This window comes from Astatotilapia calliptera, chromosome 3, assembly GCF_964374335.1.
Source record: "Astatotilapia calliptera chromosome 3, fAstCal68.1, whole genome shotgun sequence".
NCBI classification, from domain to species: domain Eukaryota; kingdom Metazoa; phylum Chordata; class Actinopteri; order Cichliformes; family Cichlidae; genus Astatotilapia; species Astatotilapia calliptera.
Window position 1 is genome coordinate 42,492,728 of NC_137424.1, and position 21,008 is coordinate 42,513,735.

General features: G+C 42.1%; 2 protein-coding genes and 1 long non-coding RNA gene across 4 annotated transcripts in view; 1 reads left to right on the top strand and 2 right to left on the bottom strand.

Annotated features, from left to right (window-relative positions):
* The window catches only part of stim2b (stromal interaction molecule 2b), a 53,627-nt gene extending 51,552 nt beyond the window's left edge, over positions 1-2,075 (bottom strand). Inside the window, exon 1 of the mRNA XM_026162156.2 lies at positions 1,791-2,075. Within this exon, the coding sequence (XP_026017941.2) occupies positions 1,791-1,923 (133 nt within the window). The 5' untranslated portion in view covers positions 1,924-2,075. The remainder of the gene's footprint in view (positions 1-1,790) is intronic.
* A 3,359-nt stretch (positions 2,076-5,434) lies between these two features.
* The window catches only part of tbc1d19 (TBC1 domain family, member 19), a 29,587-nt gene continuing 14,013 nt past the window's right edge, over positions 5,435-21,008 (bottom strand). For both annotated transcript variants that reach the window (XM_026162160.2, XM_026162159.2), the window contains 10 exons: positions 16,589-16,663; positions 16,437-16,499; positions 13,796-13,880; positions 13,335-13,379; positions 11,605-11,637; positions 11,390-11,499; positions 11,203-11,294; positions 7,492-7,607; positions 7,308-7,378; positions 5,435-6,409 (listed from right to left, as the gene is read on the bottom strand). In XM_026162160.2, coding sequence (XP_026017945.1) covers positions 6,335-6,409; positions 7,308-7,378; positions 7,492-7,607; positions 11,203-11,294; positions 11,390-11,499; positions 11,605-11,637; positions 13,335-13,379; positions 13,796-13,880; positions 16,437-16,499; positions 16,589-16,663 — 765 coding nt within the window. In that variant the 3' untranslated portion in view covers positions 5,435-6,334. The remainder of the gene's footprint in view (positions 6,410-7,307; positions 7,379-7,491; positions 7,608-11,202; positions 11,295-11,389; positions 11,500-11,604; positions 11,638-13,334; positions 13,380-13,795; positions 13,881-16,436; positions 16,500-16,588; positions 16,664-21,008) is intronic.
* On the top strand, positions 17,938-20,646 carry LOC113018784 (uncharacterized). The gene is made up of 3 exons (XR_003271857.2): positions 17,938-18,070; positions 20,285-20,373; positions 20,508-20,646. It is a non-coding gene; the product is annotated as an uncharacterized LOC113018784 (long non-coding RNA).

Sequence of the window (21,008 nt, forward strand, 5' to 3'; positions counted from 1 at the left end):
GCTTAGGAAAGTGGGAATAAACAGTCTTTTCAAAGCGAATTCCCATAAAGAGCATTTTGATTTGAATTGTTTTGTGTTACCGGTAGGGTGCATAACTTGTTAGAGTTCTGATGACAAAGCTCATTTGAGCAGGCTTAAGAAGTCTGAAGATAGTCAAAGTGACAAAATATCGATTAACTTTGATTGCCCTGACCATATACATGCTCCAGAAGTTTCCCAGCAAATATACTTTTGTCAGATATTTTGTTTTGGTCTAGAATGACTTGGTTGATTGTTAATCAAACCATTAATACATGCCTGAGCTTGTTCACTTAACCAGATAAAGAAATATCTGCTTAAATTAGTCTTTTATCTGAATGCATGTGTGGGGGACTTTTTCTGCAGAAAATTAGGAGGAAACAGTTATCCCACTCTCATCTGTCAGCCAGCCGCCTGTTAGCACATAGCTTCACATGAAGCCTACATAATGGAAACAAACTGAGTCAGTCCAACGGTGACATAATCCTGACATAATTATATCTTCCTTGATTAAATGTGTACAAAAGTGGACGGTAAAGGCTCCCAACTATTCCTGGACATTCCACCGACTGCCTGGCAACAGGTCCCACTCAAGAGAGTGAAAAAGGAGTCTTCTGAAAATGTTAAAATACTCCTTTAAATGCTCAGTTCAGTTAACAGAGACTTACCACAAACGGTCAAGGATCAGCACACAGCCATAAACAATTTATGCTGGGATGTCCCAATACATTAGCAAGGACACCACAATGAAAGTATCTATATGAACTTATCCAGGTATAATTCACCAGATGCCTTCAGTATAATACTGCACTCAGATCATTGTCACTTACTTAATTATTAGGTTCCAAGGGGTTCCCCACTACACAAAGAACAATAAAAGAAGTGATCCACCCCCTTAGTAATCCAACACTAACCACCACTAAATATCTTATACTGTAGCTTACTAATTTGCTCTTCAACATGAGCCTTCAGATTCAGTGAGGTCGGTTACATAACACTGAAATGTATATTTGCTCAAACAGCAAACACCTATATACATATATATTTACCTGTATGTCAAGTGCCTCCAGAAACAAACTGTTATGTCATTACACAGGTATGCAGTCAAACCAACCGGTGTATCGTTTTAAACTCGACTATAAAGGCCCTACAACAAGGCCAGGTGCTGCTTATTAGCTTCAGCATCCCTTTCAGTCCTTGTGTCAAGGTAACTCTAACAAACAGAGAAGGAAATAGTACAAGGCTTTTTTATAATGCTGTCAGTTCAGGACAGCGTGGTGTATAAAAAAGGGCCTGGTTCAAAATATTGCCTGGATGCAAATTGATGGAAATCCTGCTCTAATAAGGTTATGTCAACAGTACAGTTTAGCTGGGGAGGGTTTAGTCACCTGTGGCCTTCTGGAAATGATCAACCGGGCTCAAAACACACAGCATTATAGAGCTATGCTGTGCATTATAACACCATAAGGGCACCTGTCATGTCATCACAGCAGCCTTGATGGCACGGATGTGAGTGCAGCCTGCATTCCTGTCATGTCACGCATTCATCAGCAATGAACAGAAAGGAGAGGAATTCAAAAAAGAGAAACAGAGAAAGAGACAGAGAGGTGACAGTCGACATAAGATGCATCACTTCCATTAGGCTGCTGCGCAGGGCATTCCTCGGCTTTCCCAAAGGGAGACAGAGGGAGGGGAGGGGTGAGTGTGGGGGGTAACACTGTACATGCGTAAATAAATTAGAGACACTTGTGTCCGACATGGACTGCGCTTACCTGTGGAGGTTACGTTTTGAGCATCAGACGAGCGGCTGGGTAGATCATTCGAGTAAGAGCACTCCAAGCCGAGTACCGCATAGATGACGAGTCCACGTAGCAATACATTCACTACCCTGTGGATGTAACTCATTGTGGAAATGAGGTGAAAATCTAGTAATCCGTGGGACTGACAGTGTAGATGGAGATTTAAATCACAGGTGGTGGTGGGGGGAATACCCCAGAAAAAAAAGGACAGACTGGTGAACACAGCCAACGATTAAAAACCCCCCAGTAAAAATAAAAATCTAGTCTTTTTTTAGAGCGGAAAATATGTGGTGTCACGACAAAAAAGGCACCTGAACTTCAAAAGATAACAACAATAATAATAATCCTGCAGTGGACTGACAGCTAAAAACAGGAGCCAGTCACTGACTGCCGGCACAAAACCTCACAGGAGCGTGGAAAAAGCCCACGAAATAATAGTTCATTGTTCGCCAAACTACCCTGAAAGAAGCCCTTCTTTTAAAAAAAAAAAAAAAAAAAAGAAATCACTTTAATAGCCTCTAATGGCTTTACTGGCTGTTTCAGAGGGGTGTCTGCTGGGAGGCAGGACAAATGACAACCCCATATCCAAATCTATGCATTCAAAAATATATATTTATGTATTTATATGTGTTAGCTACCAAACACGACCAGGTTGTGTATTAGAGGGAAGCACATGCAGCCTATGTGTAGGAATTCCCTATCCAAAACAAAACCAGACTCAAAAAATGGTAGCAGCCGAGGATATCCGGGAGCTACAGTTAATGCCAAGTGCTCTGTTAAATCCTTACGTGGAGCAGTGAGTTGGAAGAAAATAGTCTCTGTACTTCCACGTATAGTATACAAACACCGGGGACAGCCTCAGCATATTGAACTCGCAGTGTCTCGTAGGTCCGCCTCTTCACACGAAAGCAGCAAATCCCACTGCATCAAGTAAAAATATTAGATGTAAATATAAATATATATGCGCCTCTTCTTGCTCCGTTTCCTGTCCCTTAGACCTTTTCCGACCGGTATCTGTCGCACACGACATCCGCCTACTTTCCAAATGAAGTTTTTAAGTCAGCTTCTCATGGCTCGGCGCGATACTGTATCCCCCTCCAGTCATATCAGCTGCTCGCCGGCTGATGCAGACCAGTAGGAAGGGAAGCCGAGCGGGGCGGAAGTCGGTATGCAAAATGGTTTGACATCAGGAGCCGGGGGAGGAGGAGGGAGAGAGGAGTGCCGGGAGAGGAAGCAACGACGGGGCGGAGGGGGGGTTAATTTGCCCCAACCACTGCCGCGTGCAGGTCACCACGGGAGGGATTTGTTTTTGTTTTTAGGGAAATTCAGCGAAGCTTGTCGAGCCAAGACGAGCACCGCCACCCGGTTGCACCACCCCGGTGTTACACGCAGAGGTACCCGCTCTTTACTCACTCCCTCGGGCAGTTTAATGGTGGTCACGGAGGAGCCCTCCAAAGAAACTTCGGGGTTTTTCTCGTCTCGGTGATGCCCGCCTCATTGTTCTCCAGGCACAGCCAAGTTTTCCTCCGTGCTGAGCGCTCTCATTGGTTGCGCTGTCCCAACATGGCAGAATCTGATTGGATGCCTCCCATGGCATCTTTTTTTGTCTCTTTTGAGGATGTTTAGCGCGGGAAACAAAGCGACGTTAAGGGATTATACTGGGTTTATTACGAGTAAACTCGGTGCTTTACTGAGAGGAAAGTGGCTGCTACTTCTGTTTCGGGCATTTCTACATTCATATCCACAAAAATGTACTGCAAAACTAAATATTGTAACAGAAGCATTTCATTTATTCATCTTTATTGACTGGAGACACTCCATTGACCAACGTGAACCAACCATAAGTTGATTTAAATTGAGTTTGTATTTGCTTTTTAATGTACTTTTCCCACAGAGAGTATATGAAAGCACCCTGATAATCCCATGCAAGAGTTTAAGATGAACAAGTAAAGGTTCAATTTTAGAAAACGCACTGGTATAAAGTATTTGGGGGTTTTTTCTCATATTTGTCACATTTATATGATTCAGATCATCAAACATATTTTAATATCATACAAAGAAAAATACCTGATGATGATCCTATTTATTAAAGGAAAATTATCCAAACCTACCCAGCTTTGTGTGAAAAAGTAATTACCCTTAAACTTGGCAGTAAGAACTACAAGCTGACATGAAGCAACAAAGCAGGTCTAGACCATCACATTACCACCATGTTTAACTGTTAGGGTGTTATGTTCTTTTAATGAAATGCTGTGCTAGTTCTGTGCTAGATGTAACAGGACCCAGACTTTCTAAAAGTTTAACTTTTGTCTCATCAGTCCACAGAATAGTTCCCCAAAAGTCTCTGAGATCATCAAGATGTTTTTTGGTAAATGTGAGATGAGCCTTTGTGGTCAGCAATGGTTTCCCCCTTGATTCTCTCCCATAGATGCCATTTTTGCCCAGTCTCTTTCTTATTGATGAATCATGAACTCTGAACTTAACTGAGGCAAGCGAGGCCTGCAGTTCTTTAGATGCCGTTCTGTGTTCTGGCTGGCCGGCCACTCCTGGGGAGTTTCAATCGTTTTTGGAGATGTATGGGTATAGATATGCTGAGAACAAAACCCCGTCTTATTCACGAGTATTTTCACCCAAAAACCTGGCTGGTGAAAGCGAGCGCAACAAAAGCACTCATAAAAAACTTTATCTGTCGCAAAAGATGGATTGTAACAAAAGATTAGACCTTTATTATTCCATGTTATTTTTCCCAGTATACTATTTCCACATTTACTCAGAATGACATGTTTCTGCATATCATATGCTTTCATTGCTGGTTGATTTTACGCTCATTCCTCTTTTTGTTGTCAGAAAACTGTGACATGCATTTTACCTTCCATCAGGCTTATAAATAAGATTTTTATTGTATGGAATTGTAATCCAAGCGGTCTAGCACAGTGGAATGTAAGGCAGGCTGTTTTAGCGGCCATGGCCTAAAACTCTAACCCCATAAATGTTTAGTCATTTCATATCAGCAGTAACAAGAGCACAGAGCCAATTCATGCTGCTGTCCAAACACTTATTAAGCCCACTGTACTTGATACGGCTCTCAACAAGAAATCTTTCAGCGGCGGCCAGCCTCGGTGTTGACGGACACAACGCATGCCGCCCTGCAATGAAACACTTCAGCCACCAGGAGGAACTGCTGCGTGAGCGAGCTACAGCAGCAGGTGATGCTCGTCAAGAGTAACAGACTTGCAGGAGGCCAAAGGAGGTGTAACGGCTGATAAAAGAGTGAGCCGTGGGAGTCCTAGTAAACAGGTGGCAGATGCAGCGGAGAGCAGCAGACGAAAGAGAAGAACAGCATAATTCGATACGAGCCTGCGGAGGGAGGGAGAGGGGAGGAGAGTAGCCAGCGACCAAGGAGAAATGGAGCAGATGCCGCATGTAGGAGGAGGGAGAGCAACCGGGTCCCTCGGTGCTGCTTCCTGGTCACTTTCCCATTCTGCCCTCTCTGCAAATGACTTATGGTGAGAGTCCAGATTACAGTACGGCATGTCCAAATAACTGGTCCCAAAGAAGCAGGAACCCCACAGAGGTCGACATAATTCACGACTTTACAGGATCACAGAGGAAGAAACTCACCAAAATTAGATTTTATTTGAAAACTGGTGCAGAAAAACCACCAAAAACACGATCTTGACACTGACTGGCAGAGAATACTTTGACCCAAGTACAGACAAAAATGGATTTGACTGAATTTAAAAAAAAACTGCATAAATAATTGAATACATTCAGGAATTAAATACATTATTTAAAATTTAAATACAATAATAAAGCACAGACAATGGTGTAAATTAAATACTGGCACTGAAGGCGCTAAACGTCTCTTAAGGGTGCAGTGATTTGCATTTCCTTCCTTATACAATAAACCATGTACGTACGCAGCAGCTTCTAATTACTGTATATATGAGCAACAGCGTAATTCAGTTTGTGGCTTTCTTTCAACATGCTGGTGCAGACTGGGGGCGTCCCGGTCTCCTCGTTCATCTGTATCGGCATTATTTAATAGCGTCGTAACAAGCAGGAGCCACAGAGCGGAATAAATTGCATGCGCTAATTAACGTTTCATTAGCCAAGCTTGGAGACGTTACTGTTATTCTCTCTCGCAATACAATCGCTGCTTCGTGCAACACGTCTACTAATGAGCTGATCCAACCGCTGCTGCCTGCGAGTGTGTGCGTGTCTTCTTCCCTGCAGAGCATATGGCTTAAGGAGGCCAGCTTAGCCTTTTACTAGTTTGTAGTCTATGCTTATATACTGTACAGCATCTCATAACACGATATTTACAGTTTATGTGCTAAAGGTGGCTTCGACTTTCTCCTTGGGATGCGGTGCGAGATGCGGTGTGGAATTGAACCGTCTGTTTATCGGACCGTTAATCATGTCGGTGCGGGTGTGGCGTAGTAGCTAAGTGGCACTTTATCCCTCCCGGCGATGGTATGCGCGTAACACGGCCCGTGCTGCCGTGTCAGCGTTCCTCACATGGCCGTGGCAAACAGAAAGACCTGGATGAGCGGCATGACCTTCAGAGTTGAAAGGTCAGCGAGGACAGCCTGCAGTGAGTTTGTCAAAGAAAACACAAATAAGAATTCTGACCTCATTCCCCATCTCACCTGTGTGAAGCACACCCTCTCCCCCGCCCCACTTCTCAACAGACAAAAAAATGCAACCATACAGGTCCGACACGCATAATAATGATGACGCAGGATCCTTGGGAACTGACAATCCTCGCTTAAGAGTACACCGTTCCCCACCCTGTCCTTTTGAGAGTCAGTGAGAGATTAAATTTAGGGAGCATATCATGTTTAGAGAGAAGGTTTACCATTTCAATGCAGGCCCCAAGGTTCTAAATATATAATATAAGGAGCAGTGTGTTATGATATCTTGTCTCTACTGGGGCAGGTGGTAAATGAGCAAGCAAATAGTGCCGGTCTCATGCATCATATTATAGTTTAACCCCAGCCTCACCCCTTGGAGGGAGGGTGGATGGAGGGAGGGGAGTCACTGTATGGTCTGCTCCTGGTTTCGGGAGCGGACGGAGCGTACAGTACAAACATGCTAAAGACCTGCATTTAGTGTAACACGAGCGACAGTGCAGGAGTCACCGCAGGCTGCACTAATTCAAAGCTGTGATGATGATTCTGCAGCTGATCTTTTGTTACAAGACCTCCAGCAATAATTGAAATTAATGACAAAATCTCCTTTTAAGTGCTGCTGGGATTTGGATGAAGAAGTTGGTGTGCTGTGCACAGGGCGGGGTAAGAGGGTTCTTAAGTGTCGGGGTTTTTACAGACATCTGCATTCAGATGACTGGGTTACTGGTACTGAATGATCATCAGAGGCTATTTACAGCCTTCCAGGAGTATGTGAGGAGGACAGGGAGAGGGACTGAAGTCAAAAGTTTCAAATGCACACACACAAGTACAAGTCAAATATAACAGACACATGTACCTCGGCTGAAGCCAGCGACGTCACTTCCATCAGGTTCTCGGCTCGGAAGGCAAACACAGCAGCTGCTAGAACTGGAATAGAAGGATGGGAGTTGGATAGGAAGAGCTAATCAGACTCAAGCATGGAGGGCATTACAATTAAAAAAAAAAAAAAAAGACGAGACAAGCATGTTACTGTTGTTTACCTGCAACTACCTCCAGTGAATCATATCCAAGGATTCGATCCCAAAGAAGAAGCAGCTGATCGGTGGAAAGGTAGCCAGAAAAGGCCCGTACCATCCACTTAAAGGCTAGACGCAACCTAGAGACAAAAACATCTGTTTGTAAACTGATTTTATGGCTACAGTTGTGCAAATGTGTCATATTAGCAAGCAACTCGGGGTAAAATACCAGCATCTTGTACTATACTAATCGTAAGTGATTTTTAAAGGATCCCTGAATCAGTACTAAGACTGTAGTTCCAGTAATTCAACACTAGATGGGAGCAGCTGATAACTATAAGTCTTTATACCATACGAATAGGCAAACATCGAATGTTGATGGCCTAAACAGGAACAGACAAGAATACTAGACCAAAAAAAAACAACAACCAAAAAACCGGTGGCCGCCAGAGCTACCACTCAGCCTCCTGGCAGTACAATCTGTAAATGGCACAAATCTCATGGAAGTACAAGCTCTAGAAGACAATTACCAGGTCTCTGTAGAGGTTAATGAGGTGCATATGAGCCTTAGTGACTTTATTTACTATATCAATTCAAAGGAAAATGTCTACGTAAGAACCAGGAATAATAAATACTAAAATCATAATAAATAAAAACCACTAAAAACACTGTCACTTTTTGTAATGGTAAGAATTATAGGTTTTTTTGTTATATTGCCATGGAAATAACACTGAAACCCAAGTGCCTGGAGTGACTAATCAGAATAGTTATTACATATACTGTTAAAACCCCTTTCCAACTTCCCCACACCAGTATACATCATATCCTGTCAATCTGTTGGAAATACCCAGGAGTCTTTATGACTCCACCCCTTTGGCCTAGTAGGCTTTTACCTCCTCACCACCAGGCTGAGAACAAAGACTCTTTACATTAAGAAGACTGTTTAACCTTATATGTAATTACCATGAGGTCTAAATAGATATTTCATCACTCACATGTATGGTTGTGTTACACCAGAGCCATGTGTTAACGTTTCAGTAGCACTGTGATTTGGTTTCGTCCTCAATTGCAACTGTTTGTCCTTATCTGAATGTATAGAGAAAATCATCCATCCACCCATTCACCCTCCATTTGTTAAATCTACTAAACCAACATTGTCATAATAAACCTTAAAAAGCTTTTTAGATCCTGTGTTTAAATTTGCACAGATTAGATATTCTGTGGGCCAGCACAGCCAAATCTCAGACTCCTTTTTTCCATCCTAAAGTGCTGGGTTGTTTGTAAATGAAACCCTTTTTTGAAGCCATTTTTGCTGGGTGGTCATAAAATGAAAAGACGCATTACTAGTATTTTAGCTGCATACCTTAACCAATGCAAGATTTTCATTCAACTTGACCTCTGACCTTGATCTCAAGATCAATGTCATAGACATTTGAACTTACCTGAGATTTTTAGTAGATCCACTTCATTTGAAAATCCTATGTTGTTTCAGTCTTATGCTATCATGTTCACATCGCCCAGTGCCGACCCGAACCAGCCGGCATGGTGACAACAATACCTCGAGCTTTTCAGGCTAAGTGGGGAAAATTAAATGTGATGCTCCATCTTTTAATGCCAGTTGTCATACTTCATAAAGCAACTATGACTGAATGCATGAAGTTTAAATACAATGATTGTGAGCGTGAATGTCATGTTAATTTGGGGATTTTAAGGATTTCTTTGCATTTATCCTTTTCCAAGGTGATTGTACAGTATATATCTTTAACGACTTAAAAAAACAAGAACTGGATGCACTCCAATTCTCACAGGGTCAATAGTACAGATATTGGCTTAAATATATACTTCATACACTCACTTAACTTTTCATAAGTGGTGCTTAAGGTTCAAGAGTATCTTAACTTGACAAGGTCTGTTAACTTCTCATGAGTAATCTTGACTGACTACAACTGGTAGTTTCTCTTTGCAATATCAAAAGGATTTATTGGACAGCACTCATTGGATTGACCAATACTCAGAACATTGGATAAGTGCAATAACTCTATGGAGATCCAAGAAAGACAATGGTAGATTTACACAATTTGCGAAAGTCTGTTGGATTTCTAAACAACTGCGGATTCCAAGATCATCAGTTCAAACAGGTTTTTCTGAGTTCAAGTACAAGTTTTTCTGATGTGGGTCTGGAAGAAGACCAAAAGTGTAATCCTCAGACGAAGAAATTGGTGAGGATGTTCAGGAACAACCCAGGAACCACCAAAGGTCAAGCCTGCCATGAACTGGAAAATGCTGGCACACCAGCATTCCTGTCCACAGTGTGACCAGTTTTATCTCCTCGAGGACTCAGAGGGTACCCACCAAAAAAGTATGGCAAATACTGCAAATATGTGATGTCTTGTTAAACGAGCAGACATTTGAAGTTTACACAGCACCATTCTCGCATGAAAATATCTTTAAAGTTTATTTTGTGACCCAGAGTAATATTTCAAACTCTGCCACTCTGTGTTCCTCCGCCACTGCCTCGTTTGAGTTTTTTTGGACGAAATGCATTCTGGGATATTGCATTTTGTAATTTCGAGCTGATTGGAGACCAAAACAGGCAATCGGATTTTTTTGCATCCAAGTCTGTGATTGGCTGGTTTTGTGGCACAAATATAACGGTGTACAGAAAGAGTTGAACGCACACGGGCAGAAATGCTGAAAGCGCGAGCAACACATTGCGAGCAAGCGCAAATGCAAAAACTGAGCGAGAGGGGCTGCTGTTGTGTGTGTGTGTGTGTGTGTGTGTGTGTGTGTGTGTGTGTGTGTGTGTGTGTGTGTGTGTGTGTGTGGATAATAGCAAACACTGAAATACATTTTTTGCAAGCAGCAATGAATTTTGTTCACTCAAATGTAGCTTTTCTTTGCTCAAAATAAATTTCTCCTCAAAATGCAACACTTGCCCCTGCAAATTATGTTTTTACGTGCGCTCAATTGTTTTTTACGTGTGCTCAGAATAGTGGCACAAAAATAACGCCATAAAAAAGAAGCTTCAAACTTGATTGAAATTTGCAGCTGGACAAGTCAGTTGCCTTCTGGAGGAAAATGTTATGCTCAGACAAGACAAAGATTGAGCTATTTAGTAAACGGACTGCTTCTTATATAGCGCTTTTCTACTCTTTCTCAAAGCACTTTAAAAAACTTGCCTTATTCACCCATTCACACAAGCACTTTTTCAACGCTTTTTCTACATAAGTGCATCTAACATTCACACTCCGATGGATGATTTGTGGATATTGCCCAAGGATATTTGGCATGCAGACACTAGCAGCCAGGGATCAAACCACCGACATTCCAACTAGCAGATGATCTGCTCTACCCCCTGAGCTACACAAACAATTAGCCACAACAAGATGTATGTTTGACAAGAAGTATGTTTGAAAGAGTAAAGGTGAGAAGACTGCAGCAACTGTCAAGCATGGTGGTGGTAACACAATGCTTTGGGGCTGTTCTGCTGCTAGCGGTACTGGTATATTGCAAAAAGTGGATGGCATAATGAAAGAAGAGGACAGGCAACCACTAGGATCGTTAAAACTAACCAATGGGACAATGATCCCAAGCACACTTTTAAACTGGTTTTGGACTGGATACAGCGGGGATTGATTGGACAGGAAGTTATTCTAAGCTAATTATTCAATAGCATTGCTAGCCGCATGTTCCTGGTGAGATACACTGGACCACAGTGTGGAGTGTGCTACTCACGGCTGCACCCCAATCTGTCGCAGGTGGTAGAAGAGCTGCGGCAGGTGGGTCTGAAGCAGCCGCTCGAACTGCAGGCACAAAGACAGTATACCCTGCAGGAGCACACGAGAAACCACATCAAGTACACACATGAAGACAGAAGAAGAGAACGTTTGGATGTTGACTTTTAGCAAACACAAAATCTTACCGAGGGGTGGGAGGAAATGGAGTGCAGTCTGAAGAAGTATCGGATGTACATTTCCCTGAATACGTTGTACAGTTTGGAAGGCTCATTGTACAAGAAACACAAAGGCGCAACTGTGGGAGAAATTCAAATACACACTCCCTGTCACATCCTGCTTATACTGTCTCACTTCTGGAAAAAGCAGCAAGAGTGCCGCTCATAATCACAAACATACTCACCATACATTGAAAAGCCATGAAAAGGAATCACACCTGTTCAAAAAAGATATGCAAGTCAGTAAATTTCTTACACATAAACATCAGTTAGGTTTTCAGCGTGACAAGCCATATTGACTTTAGACTCCAGGTAAACTTTTTTTGTCTGAATGTGTGAATAATTGTGTAAATGCTGTGCTTCTGCCCCCATACCGCCTGTGATGATATAAGATTTTCAATCTAATGTGAAGAAAAGCATTAGGTGATGATAATATTAAACTATATAGAGATGGTTTGATAAACAAATGGCGCCAATCGTCTTTATTTTCATGGATTTATAGGTTAGAGATCAGGGCAATGTGAGCCTAGCTGCCATACTAAATAAGAGTACACACCGTTGCCAGAATGTAGAACACTGACAAAGTATATAAGGAAGTTTAAACATCCAAAAGTACTTTGTATTTCACTTCAGTTCCTAATAACACAAACAGTAAAAAAACACAAAAACTGATGAACACATCACTGGTAAACTCCTAAACACACTACAGTGGTCTCTCTCTATAACGCGGTTCACCATTCGCGGTCTCGCTGTTTCGCAGATTTGTTTTGATGCTTTTTTTTGTAGTACAGCGCATTGTGTTCTGTGTCCTGATTGGCTGTAGACCATTGTGACTCAATCTCATGCTGTGTCTCCTGTCCAGTACAGAATGCGTTCAGCTTGTCAAATTTAAATAAATCTTCGATCTCTAGCAGTGTGACTCTGAAGTGCTGCACTGTATGTTTGTAAGTTTTCTCCCCAACAAACACAACACATGTCGATGAAACATTTTGCACCATCAAAGGCAGCCGCAGGTGTGTTTAATTTCATTCTTTGTAAGACAGAAGGTTTGAACTTTGAGTGTTTAAACAAGTGAGAAAAGTGTGAACATGTTCATGCCTGTTTGAGGAAAAGTGTATAAAGTGTGTAGTGAGGGGTTTTACAGCCTTAAAACATCTATAATAACTGTAAAAAATAAAGTTGGCTACTTCGCAGATTTCACCTATCGCGGGTTATTTTTGGAACATAACTCCCACGATAAACGAGGGACCACTGTACTCAGTTTGTACAAAATATCATGGAGGAATACGCTGGAAATAGCAGATCCATGTTGCAGTGCTTAACATAATCGGCTTAGGTCTCAATCACAGGGAGGCCAAGAGACCAGTTGGCAACCATGTGGCAACTACTGGACACTAGGGAAAAATGTGTGTATTCAATAGCTATTTGTGAGTGGCTGCTGGCAGTGAAAACAATTTCATTGGCTGAATGCAGGCCTAGAGACCGGTCATGACCATGACAACCACTGGTTGCTAGGTGAAACTGTGTATTCTGCAACCAGTTGCAGAGTGGTAGCTATAGGAAAGTTAATCTCATTAGCAAAGCCATCTTACTTTTCTCTAATTTAACATGTAGATGAGCTGAGTCTGCAGTGAGGTAGTGACTTAAAGGAAGAAGTGTAATAAAATACATTTAGGCAAGGCTGGGTTGTTTAGCATATTATTACATGTACATTTTGTAACATTATATCATATTTTCACTTGTAATTCTTGCTGTTATCTTTACTACAGGTATATGTTGAATTCCCGTCTTCAGTTATTACTTTTTTATTCTTCTAGTTAATCACTCCCTCAATAGATATTTGGCCCGTTACATAAAATATTGCTGAACAGAGAAATAACACTACCAGAACATGTGAAATAATATTAAAGCTCACCGTTGGGAGGATAAACAACAGCACACTCCTCATCTCCCACTTTCCCTGTGAGACAGACAAGCAATGACATTAGCTTCTAATCTTTTAGTCATTTTAACCACATGCAAGGCTTATCATGGAAATAAAAAATTGTAGCAGCTACCAAAGAGATTTTGACTTTCTTGAAAATAAAATCACCAGGATTTTAGTGAAAATACATTTAACAGTGTTTTGATTTGTTTTTCCAATAATGGCATTTATTCAAATGACCTGGAAAATACAGACTCCTGACCATACAGACATGCTCACCCCTCTGCATCCCACACTCGTCTTAGGTCAGGTTCAAAGAAATAAACACAGCTAACATGCAAAGTCATCAGTGTATGAGAACCCATGTTATACGTGTGAAGGGGCATTCCTCTGGCCTCGTGCCATGAAGAGATGCGTAACTGTGTATATTTGTCCTTAGCTAATAATCTCACCTTGGATGTATGACTTGGGAGGTGTGGCACTGTTGTATTTGAAGTGCTCCAGGACGGCCGTGTCACGGGAGAAACACAACAACACCTGGGAGGACAAACACACGGAGTCAGACACATTTTCATGAACTGATTAAAAATGATGGTATCAGATAGTGGATTTAAGGTTTGCGATGCTTAAATTTCATGAGGGATGTATATAGGATATGTTCCTAATATGTAACAGTATCCCCCGCCTGACAACCGGGGATAAAACAGACAGCAGTTAATACTCTTATCTGCTCTGTGCTGGTGATGGCCTTGAGTGGCCCTGATTCCTCTTGGGTAAGAAATCTATTAAAGCAGAACATCTGGGGTCAGGGTTTCAGGATGTACTGAAGCAGGCAGTTACCGAGCCTTAAGTGGCTGCTTGTTTCACAAAAGGACCGTATGAGTTAGAGATCTTTCCATTACAGTCCAACTTCTGTATATTTCTGCGAACAAATTTCATTTCCTCTAGCCACTTAAGCTGAATTACATCAGCGCGGAAAAATAATCTCTAGAGAAAAGATGAAACCAGAAATTCGTACAGTTAACTTAAGACTGAAGGCGGATGAGGACTGCAGCAAATCGTGAGTTTGCTTGACCTTTGAGATTATTTGATGGGATGTCACTGTGGGACTACTTCTCAGGTCTAATTCAAATGCATTTTAGCCATCTTTAACCCCCTAATGCCAAGTCTATCACATTAGATGATATGAGTTTTGTGAGTTTTTGAGACTTCTATATAATCAACTTTCATACCCTCACCATTTCTACACACAGACAATAAAGCAGTCTTATCAATGCAGTCACATTGTATGACTAGAACAGTGCTGTGGTGGAAAGTCTTTGACTGAAGCATAAAAAAAGATCCAAACTCAAATCAAGACAGTTACATTTTTGTATTAAATGTCGATTTAATGACTTTAACAATGTCACGTGAATATATGTTTATCCAAAAGACCTGATCTGGATTTTTCCAGACATATAAAGTTCTGTACAAATGTCTCGAGACAACACTCACTTCTTTATATCTTACAATGGAAAAGGGAAATAGTTGCACTGATTTACTGAACCTCCAAATATACATGGAAATACAGTATATGAAGGAAAAACAGAGTTTGGTATGACTTTATTCTTCAACACAGCCTGAACTCTGAGCTTTCTTGTTGTTTAAGTATGTCAAGTTTCTGGGGCTGTGGACCCAGCGTTTTAAGTTTTAGTTTATTTTGATGTTTATGTTTAAGTTCATTAGGTTAGCTAAGTTCATTTGTTTATTAGATTCCTTGTGTTTTCTACCCCTGTATCTAAGTTTCCCTCACCATTTATGTTTCATGCCATGTGTTGTATGTTACCAAGTTTGTGTTGCAATGTCTGAGTTCCATGCTGTTTCCTGTTTTATTGTGAAGGTCCCTGTCCTATGTGCAGTGCATCTAGTTTTGCTTCCCCTTGTCTCATTAGGTTTGATTTGTCCCATCTGTGTTCCCACCTGTTCCCCATCCCTTTGTTATCTCTCTGTGTACTTAAGTCCTCCTTTGTTTGGGGTCAGGTTGTCTGTTGTTCACGTCATGGTTCCATGTTTCAGGTATTGTTGCATCCAGGCCAAGTTTCATGTTGAGGGTTTTTTCATGCTTATTTTTAGTTCACCAAGTTTAGGTTAATGTTGGTTTTGCTTCAGTTTGCCCTTTGTTTGTACCTTTGTTACCTGCCTCATTAAACGACTGTGACAAAGTAGACTACAGGAATAGTTCTCGAGACATCTTGAAGGACATTCAAAGCTCTTCTTTGGAAGTTTCTGCCTTTCGTTCTGTTCTCTGTCGAGATGATGCCACACTGCTTGAATAATGTTCAGTTCCAGTCTCTGGGCAGACTAATCCAAGACTGACAGTGTTTCATTGTGTGGCTTTTTTATAATATGGCATAAAATTTCTGGAAAACTCTAAACTTCTGCTTACGTAGCTGCTCAAGAGCAACAATACGTGGATTATTTCAGTGCCTAGTGAGTTTAACATTAGTCAACATTGACAGGAATACTGTAGCTTTGTTCATGTATGTATGTGTTCGTCGGTTTAGCATTAGGGAGCATGATGGGCAAACAGTCGCTGAATAAACCGGTTGCCCAGTACATGCAAGTGTTTATCAGCTGAGCACTAAAGGGAAACTGAGCAGTGAGTGCCAGTGAAGCTATTAATACAAGGTCGTATCCGCATCTGGGCTGAACAAGTAAGGCAGATAAAGATGAGCATTGCTATTAAGTGACAATTAGCTAAAACGAGTTTTAATGTTTGGGGCAATCGGTTTCTGGGTGACGTAGAAGCTCTTATCTCACAGGAATATGGAAGACACAACAGTGACTTTGTTTAATCTGCAACAGTGTAAACAACTGAACTGTACAACAAAATAAGTGTAACAAATTGATAAGGGAGGCCACGGGCAGGTTTCAAGCCTTTAACTCTGTTGATAGAAGTTAGAAACATGTCAACAGATACAAAGTTTTAACTATGCTGAAATGCTAAACAGTAACAAGTTCCAAGCAAGCACTTCATTAATATTTGAGCTCAGGTCACAACATTTTTTGAAACACAACTCCTGGTGTGGTAAGTAAACTGAGAAGAGAGCCTACCTGATAGAGGAAATCTTCAAACACAAAGTAGTAGTCGTCATTACTGGCGGTGAGCTTCACATCCTGTCGGAGAGGACGTTTTGAAATTACAATGATCTCAGAATGACGTAACGTTACAGATTATTGATGAGCACAGTGACAATGTAACTTACCTTATAGATAAGGTTGTCCACCAGCAGGTTATGCTGTATGACTCCTGCCTTTAACTGTTCATAATGCATCACATCCTGAAACAGCAGAGAGCCAACAGGTTTAATGTCAACTTTCAGGCGGTTTCACATTCAGAATCCATAAATCGCATCGCAAACGTAACAGGAATATTCCCCCCCATTTATTATTTAAAATATACCTCACTCTCTTTAACAGATCCCTCTAAGTCAAATTTATGCACCTTCTCTGTCTGTGACTACAGCAGGTTTGAACGAGGCTTCACGCAGAGGTGACGTGTTTCCGACCGCATGGTTAAAATCAAGCGCGCCTCCGGTTTGAGACAGGTTATCATAAATGAACCAAAGAAAGAGCATCTACACGATGATCGGCAGTGAACTGAGAGCAAAAACAGACGTTTCTGTGATTCTGACAGCTGAGCGAGGACACAGAAAGCACTGTGGTAATATGGACAGCGTCAGCAAAAGATAGCTCCGACAACTTCTGCTAAAATACTTCAAGTTTATATCTACTGCTGGTATGGAGTGGAAACATGGGTCACAGCAGTTCACTTTACAGGTTAGATTCGTGGATAGTGAAATAGATCTGAATTGGACACCACTCTACAAAACTTTAAAAATAAAAGATAAAAAAATAAGAAATATCCCACTGTGTTAAATCAGGTGTAAAATGGCAAACTGTGTGATACAATAGGATCACAAAAAGAGTGCATGTTTATGACCAGCACTCAGGAAGCTGAGGATCCCTATTCAGAAGTAGGGATGCAGCCTGGCTCTTACTACAAAGTCCTGCTGTTTATAGAGTCTGTATTTACGCTGCTGAATCAAAGTGTGTTGTGTATACCGGTTTGTTTTGTTGTAAATAAATAATAAACTTTGATGTTTTATGGTGATGTCAGCCTGCTGTGGCGTCACCTCGTAGAGCGTCATATTGAAAAAATAAGCTCTCTCTGTGCCCCATCATATGATATATTAATCAATAGTGTTGAGTAGTGTTAGCGCTCAAGATCAATTTTGACCTTGGTCAAATGTTTAGCCCACCTAGGTACTCATGTCCGCCAAGGCCCAATATATTGTTGTGAAGATGATCCAAAAAACACTGTGGGTAATACAAAGTTTTTACTCTGACCTTTAGGGTCGAGCTGTTATTGGCATCTACTAGGGATGCACCGATACCGGTATCGGGTATCGGCCTCGATACCACATTTTCTAAAGTACTCGTTAAAAGTCCCCCAATACCAAGGACCGATACCACGGTCTGAGACCTGCCTATGTTTGAGCGGCATGTAAGGGGTTAATCAAAGGCCCCGAGTGCCCGCCCCCAGGCCCCGGCTGCAGCTCAGAGCGGGGAGAAAGCGAGGCGAGACATATCAGCTGTGTGGAACTATTTCAAAGTGAACGAAGACGCGAAAACAAAGGCGGACTGCAAATTGTGCTCAGCGAAATTGTCCAGAGGAGGCTCTAAAGGTAGCGCATTTAACACAAGTAATTTAATCAAGCACCTAAAATCCCAACACAACAACGAGTACAAAGAGTTTACCCACGCTTATTAGCACAGAGGAGCATAGCTGATGCTATAGCAGTGGGACGGAAAATAGTTGGGCATTTTAAACATTCCGCTTTAGCCTACTCCCGCCTCGAGGACATTCAGGGACAGCTCAACCAGCCAATAAAGAGACTGCAGCAGGACGTACAGACGCACTGGAACAGCACGTATTACATGCTCCAGTCCCTCATTGAGCAAAAGCAAGTGCTGGGCGTGTATGTGTCCAAGCACGAACTCCCTGACTATCTCACCGCTCACCAATGGGCTCTTATGGAGACGACTGTTGCCATCCTCGCCCCCTTTGAGGAACTAACTAAAAAAGTGAGCGGCTACGACGCACTAGCCTCTGATGTCATCCCAGCTGTGACTGTGCTAGTGAGACTTCTAAACAGAGAAACAGACGAACAAATGTAAAATTAAATTTTGTTTTTTTATAATTACACTGAACAAAAATATAAACGCAACACCTTTGTTACTGCTCCCATTCCCCATGGGATCGACGTAGAGACCTAAAATTCATTCCAGATACACAATATAACCATCCCTCCCAAACAGTGGTCACAAATCAGTCCAAATGTGTGGTAGTGGGCACATCTGCTATATTGAGATAATCCATCCCACCTCACAGGTGTGCCACATCAGGATGCTGATCTGACATCATGAGTAGTGCACAGGTGTACCTCAGACTGCCCACAACAAAAGGCCACCCTGGAATGTGCAGTTTTGTCTCACAGCAAAATGCCACAGATGCCACAAGCAATGAGGGAGCGTGCAATTGGCATGCTGACAGCAGGAATGTCAACCAGATCTGTCGCCCGTGCATTGAATGTTCATTTCTCAACCATAAGCCGTCTCCACAGGCATTTCAGAGAATATGGCAGCACATCCAACCGGCCTCACAACCGCAGACCTCGTGTAACCACACCAGCCCAGGACCTCCACATCCAGCAGGTTCACCTCCAAGATCGTCTGAGACCAGCCACCCAGACAGCTGCTGGAACAATTGGTTTGCACAACCAAACAATTTCTGCACAAACTGTCAGAAACCGTCTCAGGGATGCTCAACTGCATGCCCGTCGTCCTCATCGGTGTCTTGACCTGACTCCAGCTCGTCGCCGTAACAGACTTGTGTGGGCAAATGCTCACATTCGATGGCGTCTGGCACGTTGGAGAGGTGTGCGCTTCACGGATGAATCATGGTTCACATTGTTCAGGGCAGATGGCAGCTGAGAATGTCCCAGTTCTTGCATGGCCAGCATACTCACCGGACATGTCACCCATTGAGCATGTTCGGGATGTGCTTGACCGGCGTATACGACAGCGTGTACCAGTTCCCACGAATATCCAACAACCTCGCACAGCCATTGAAGTGGAGTGGACCAACATTCCACAGGCCACAATTGACAATCTGATAGACTCCATGCGACGATGTGTTGCACTGCATGAGGCAAATGGTGGTCACACCAGATACTGACCGGTTCTGGGTCCCCAGACCCCCAATAGCGCAAAAAACTGCACATTCCAGGGTGGCCTTTTGTTGTGGGCAGTCTGAGGTACACCTGTGCACTACTCATGATGTCAGATCAGCATCCTGATGTGGCACACCTGTGAGGTGGGATGGATTATCTCAATATAGCAGATGTGCCCACTACCACACATTTGGACTGATTTGTGACCACTGTTTGGGAGGGATGGTTATATTGTGTATCTGGAATGAATTTTAGGTCTCTACGTCCATCCCATGGGGAATGGGAGCAGTAACAAAGGTGTTGCGTTTATATTTTTGTTCAGTGTATTTATTCTGTAATATGTTGCATACAACATGCTTTTCATTTTAAATAAATGTTCTTAATTCCAAACTAGTCGTTTGTTTGTTTGTTTTTTGTTAAATTGTAGGACTAAAGCTGTTACCTGCAAATTTAAATCATGTTTTTATTAAGTACTCGGTATCGGTATCGACGAGTACTGAAATGCAAGTACTCGTACTCGTACTCGTTTCCAAAAAAGTAGTATCGGTGCATCCCTAGCATCTACCCTCACACAAAATTTGAAAATTATACCTTGAAAACTTTGAACGTTAGACTGCTAACAAACAGACAAAACAAACAAACTGATTGCACACTTCCTCCCTTCAGGGGAAGAACAAGGTGCTGGAAACATTGCCCAGAGATTTAAGTCCAAAGTAACATGACAGCACCACGCAGCTCACCAGCACATCCCAAAGGTGCTCTATTAAACTGAGATCTGGTGACTGTAGAGTTGCTTTTGTCTTCCTGTCAGCTCAAAGCAGTCTGTCCATTCTCCGCTGACATCCAAAGGCAGAGAACTGCCACTCACTTGATATTTTCTCTTTTTCAGACAAATTCTTCCACATCCTAGCGATGATTGTGTGGGGAAACTCCTAGAAAATCATCAGTTTCTGAAATAATCAGACCAGCTCATCATCAGGCACCAACAACCATGCAACATTTAAAATGACAGCCTTCTCCCTCATTCTGAGCCTTGGTCTGACATCAGTTCATCTCGACCACATCTGCTGCCTAAATGCATTGAGCTGTTGCCGTGTGATTGGCAGAAATTAAAGAGATTCGAGATTTACACAAGTTGAACAGGTGTGCCTATTAAAATGGCCTGTAAATGTCTATATTTCAGCATCAATGACACCTCCACAGTTGTGCATGTGTGCCATTTGCGCTAAATGCGCCGCCACACCATCGCAGATCTTGTTAACAACTGTTTACAATGCCAATGTGTACTCTTCTTCAGTTACATATAAGATTTAAATGATTTGCACTTTGCATTATTTAGTTTAATTACACCGCGTCCCAAACTTGTTTTCGAAATTAGATTGAGACTATT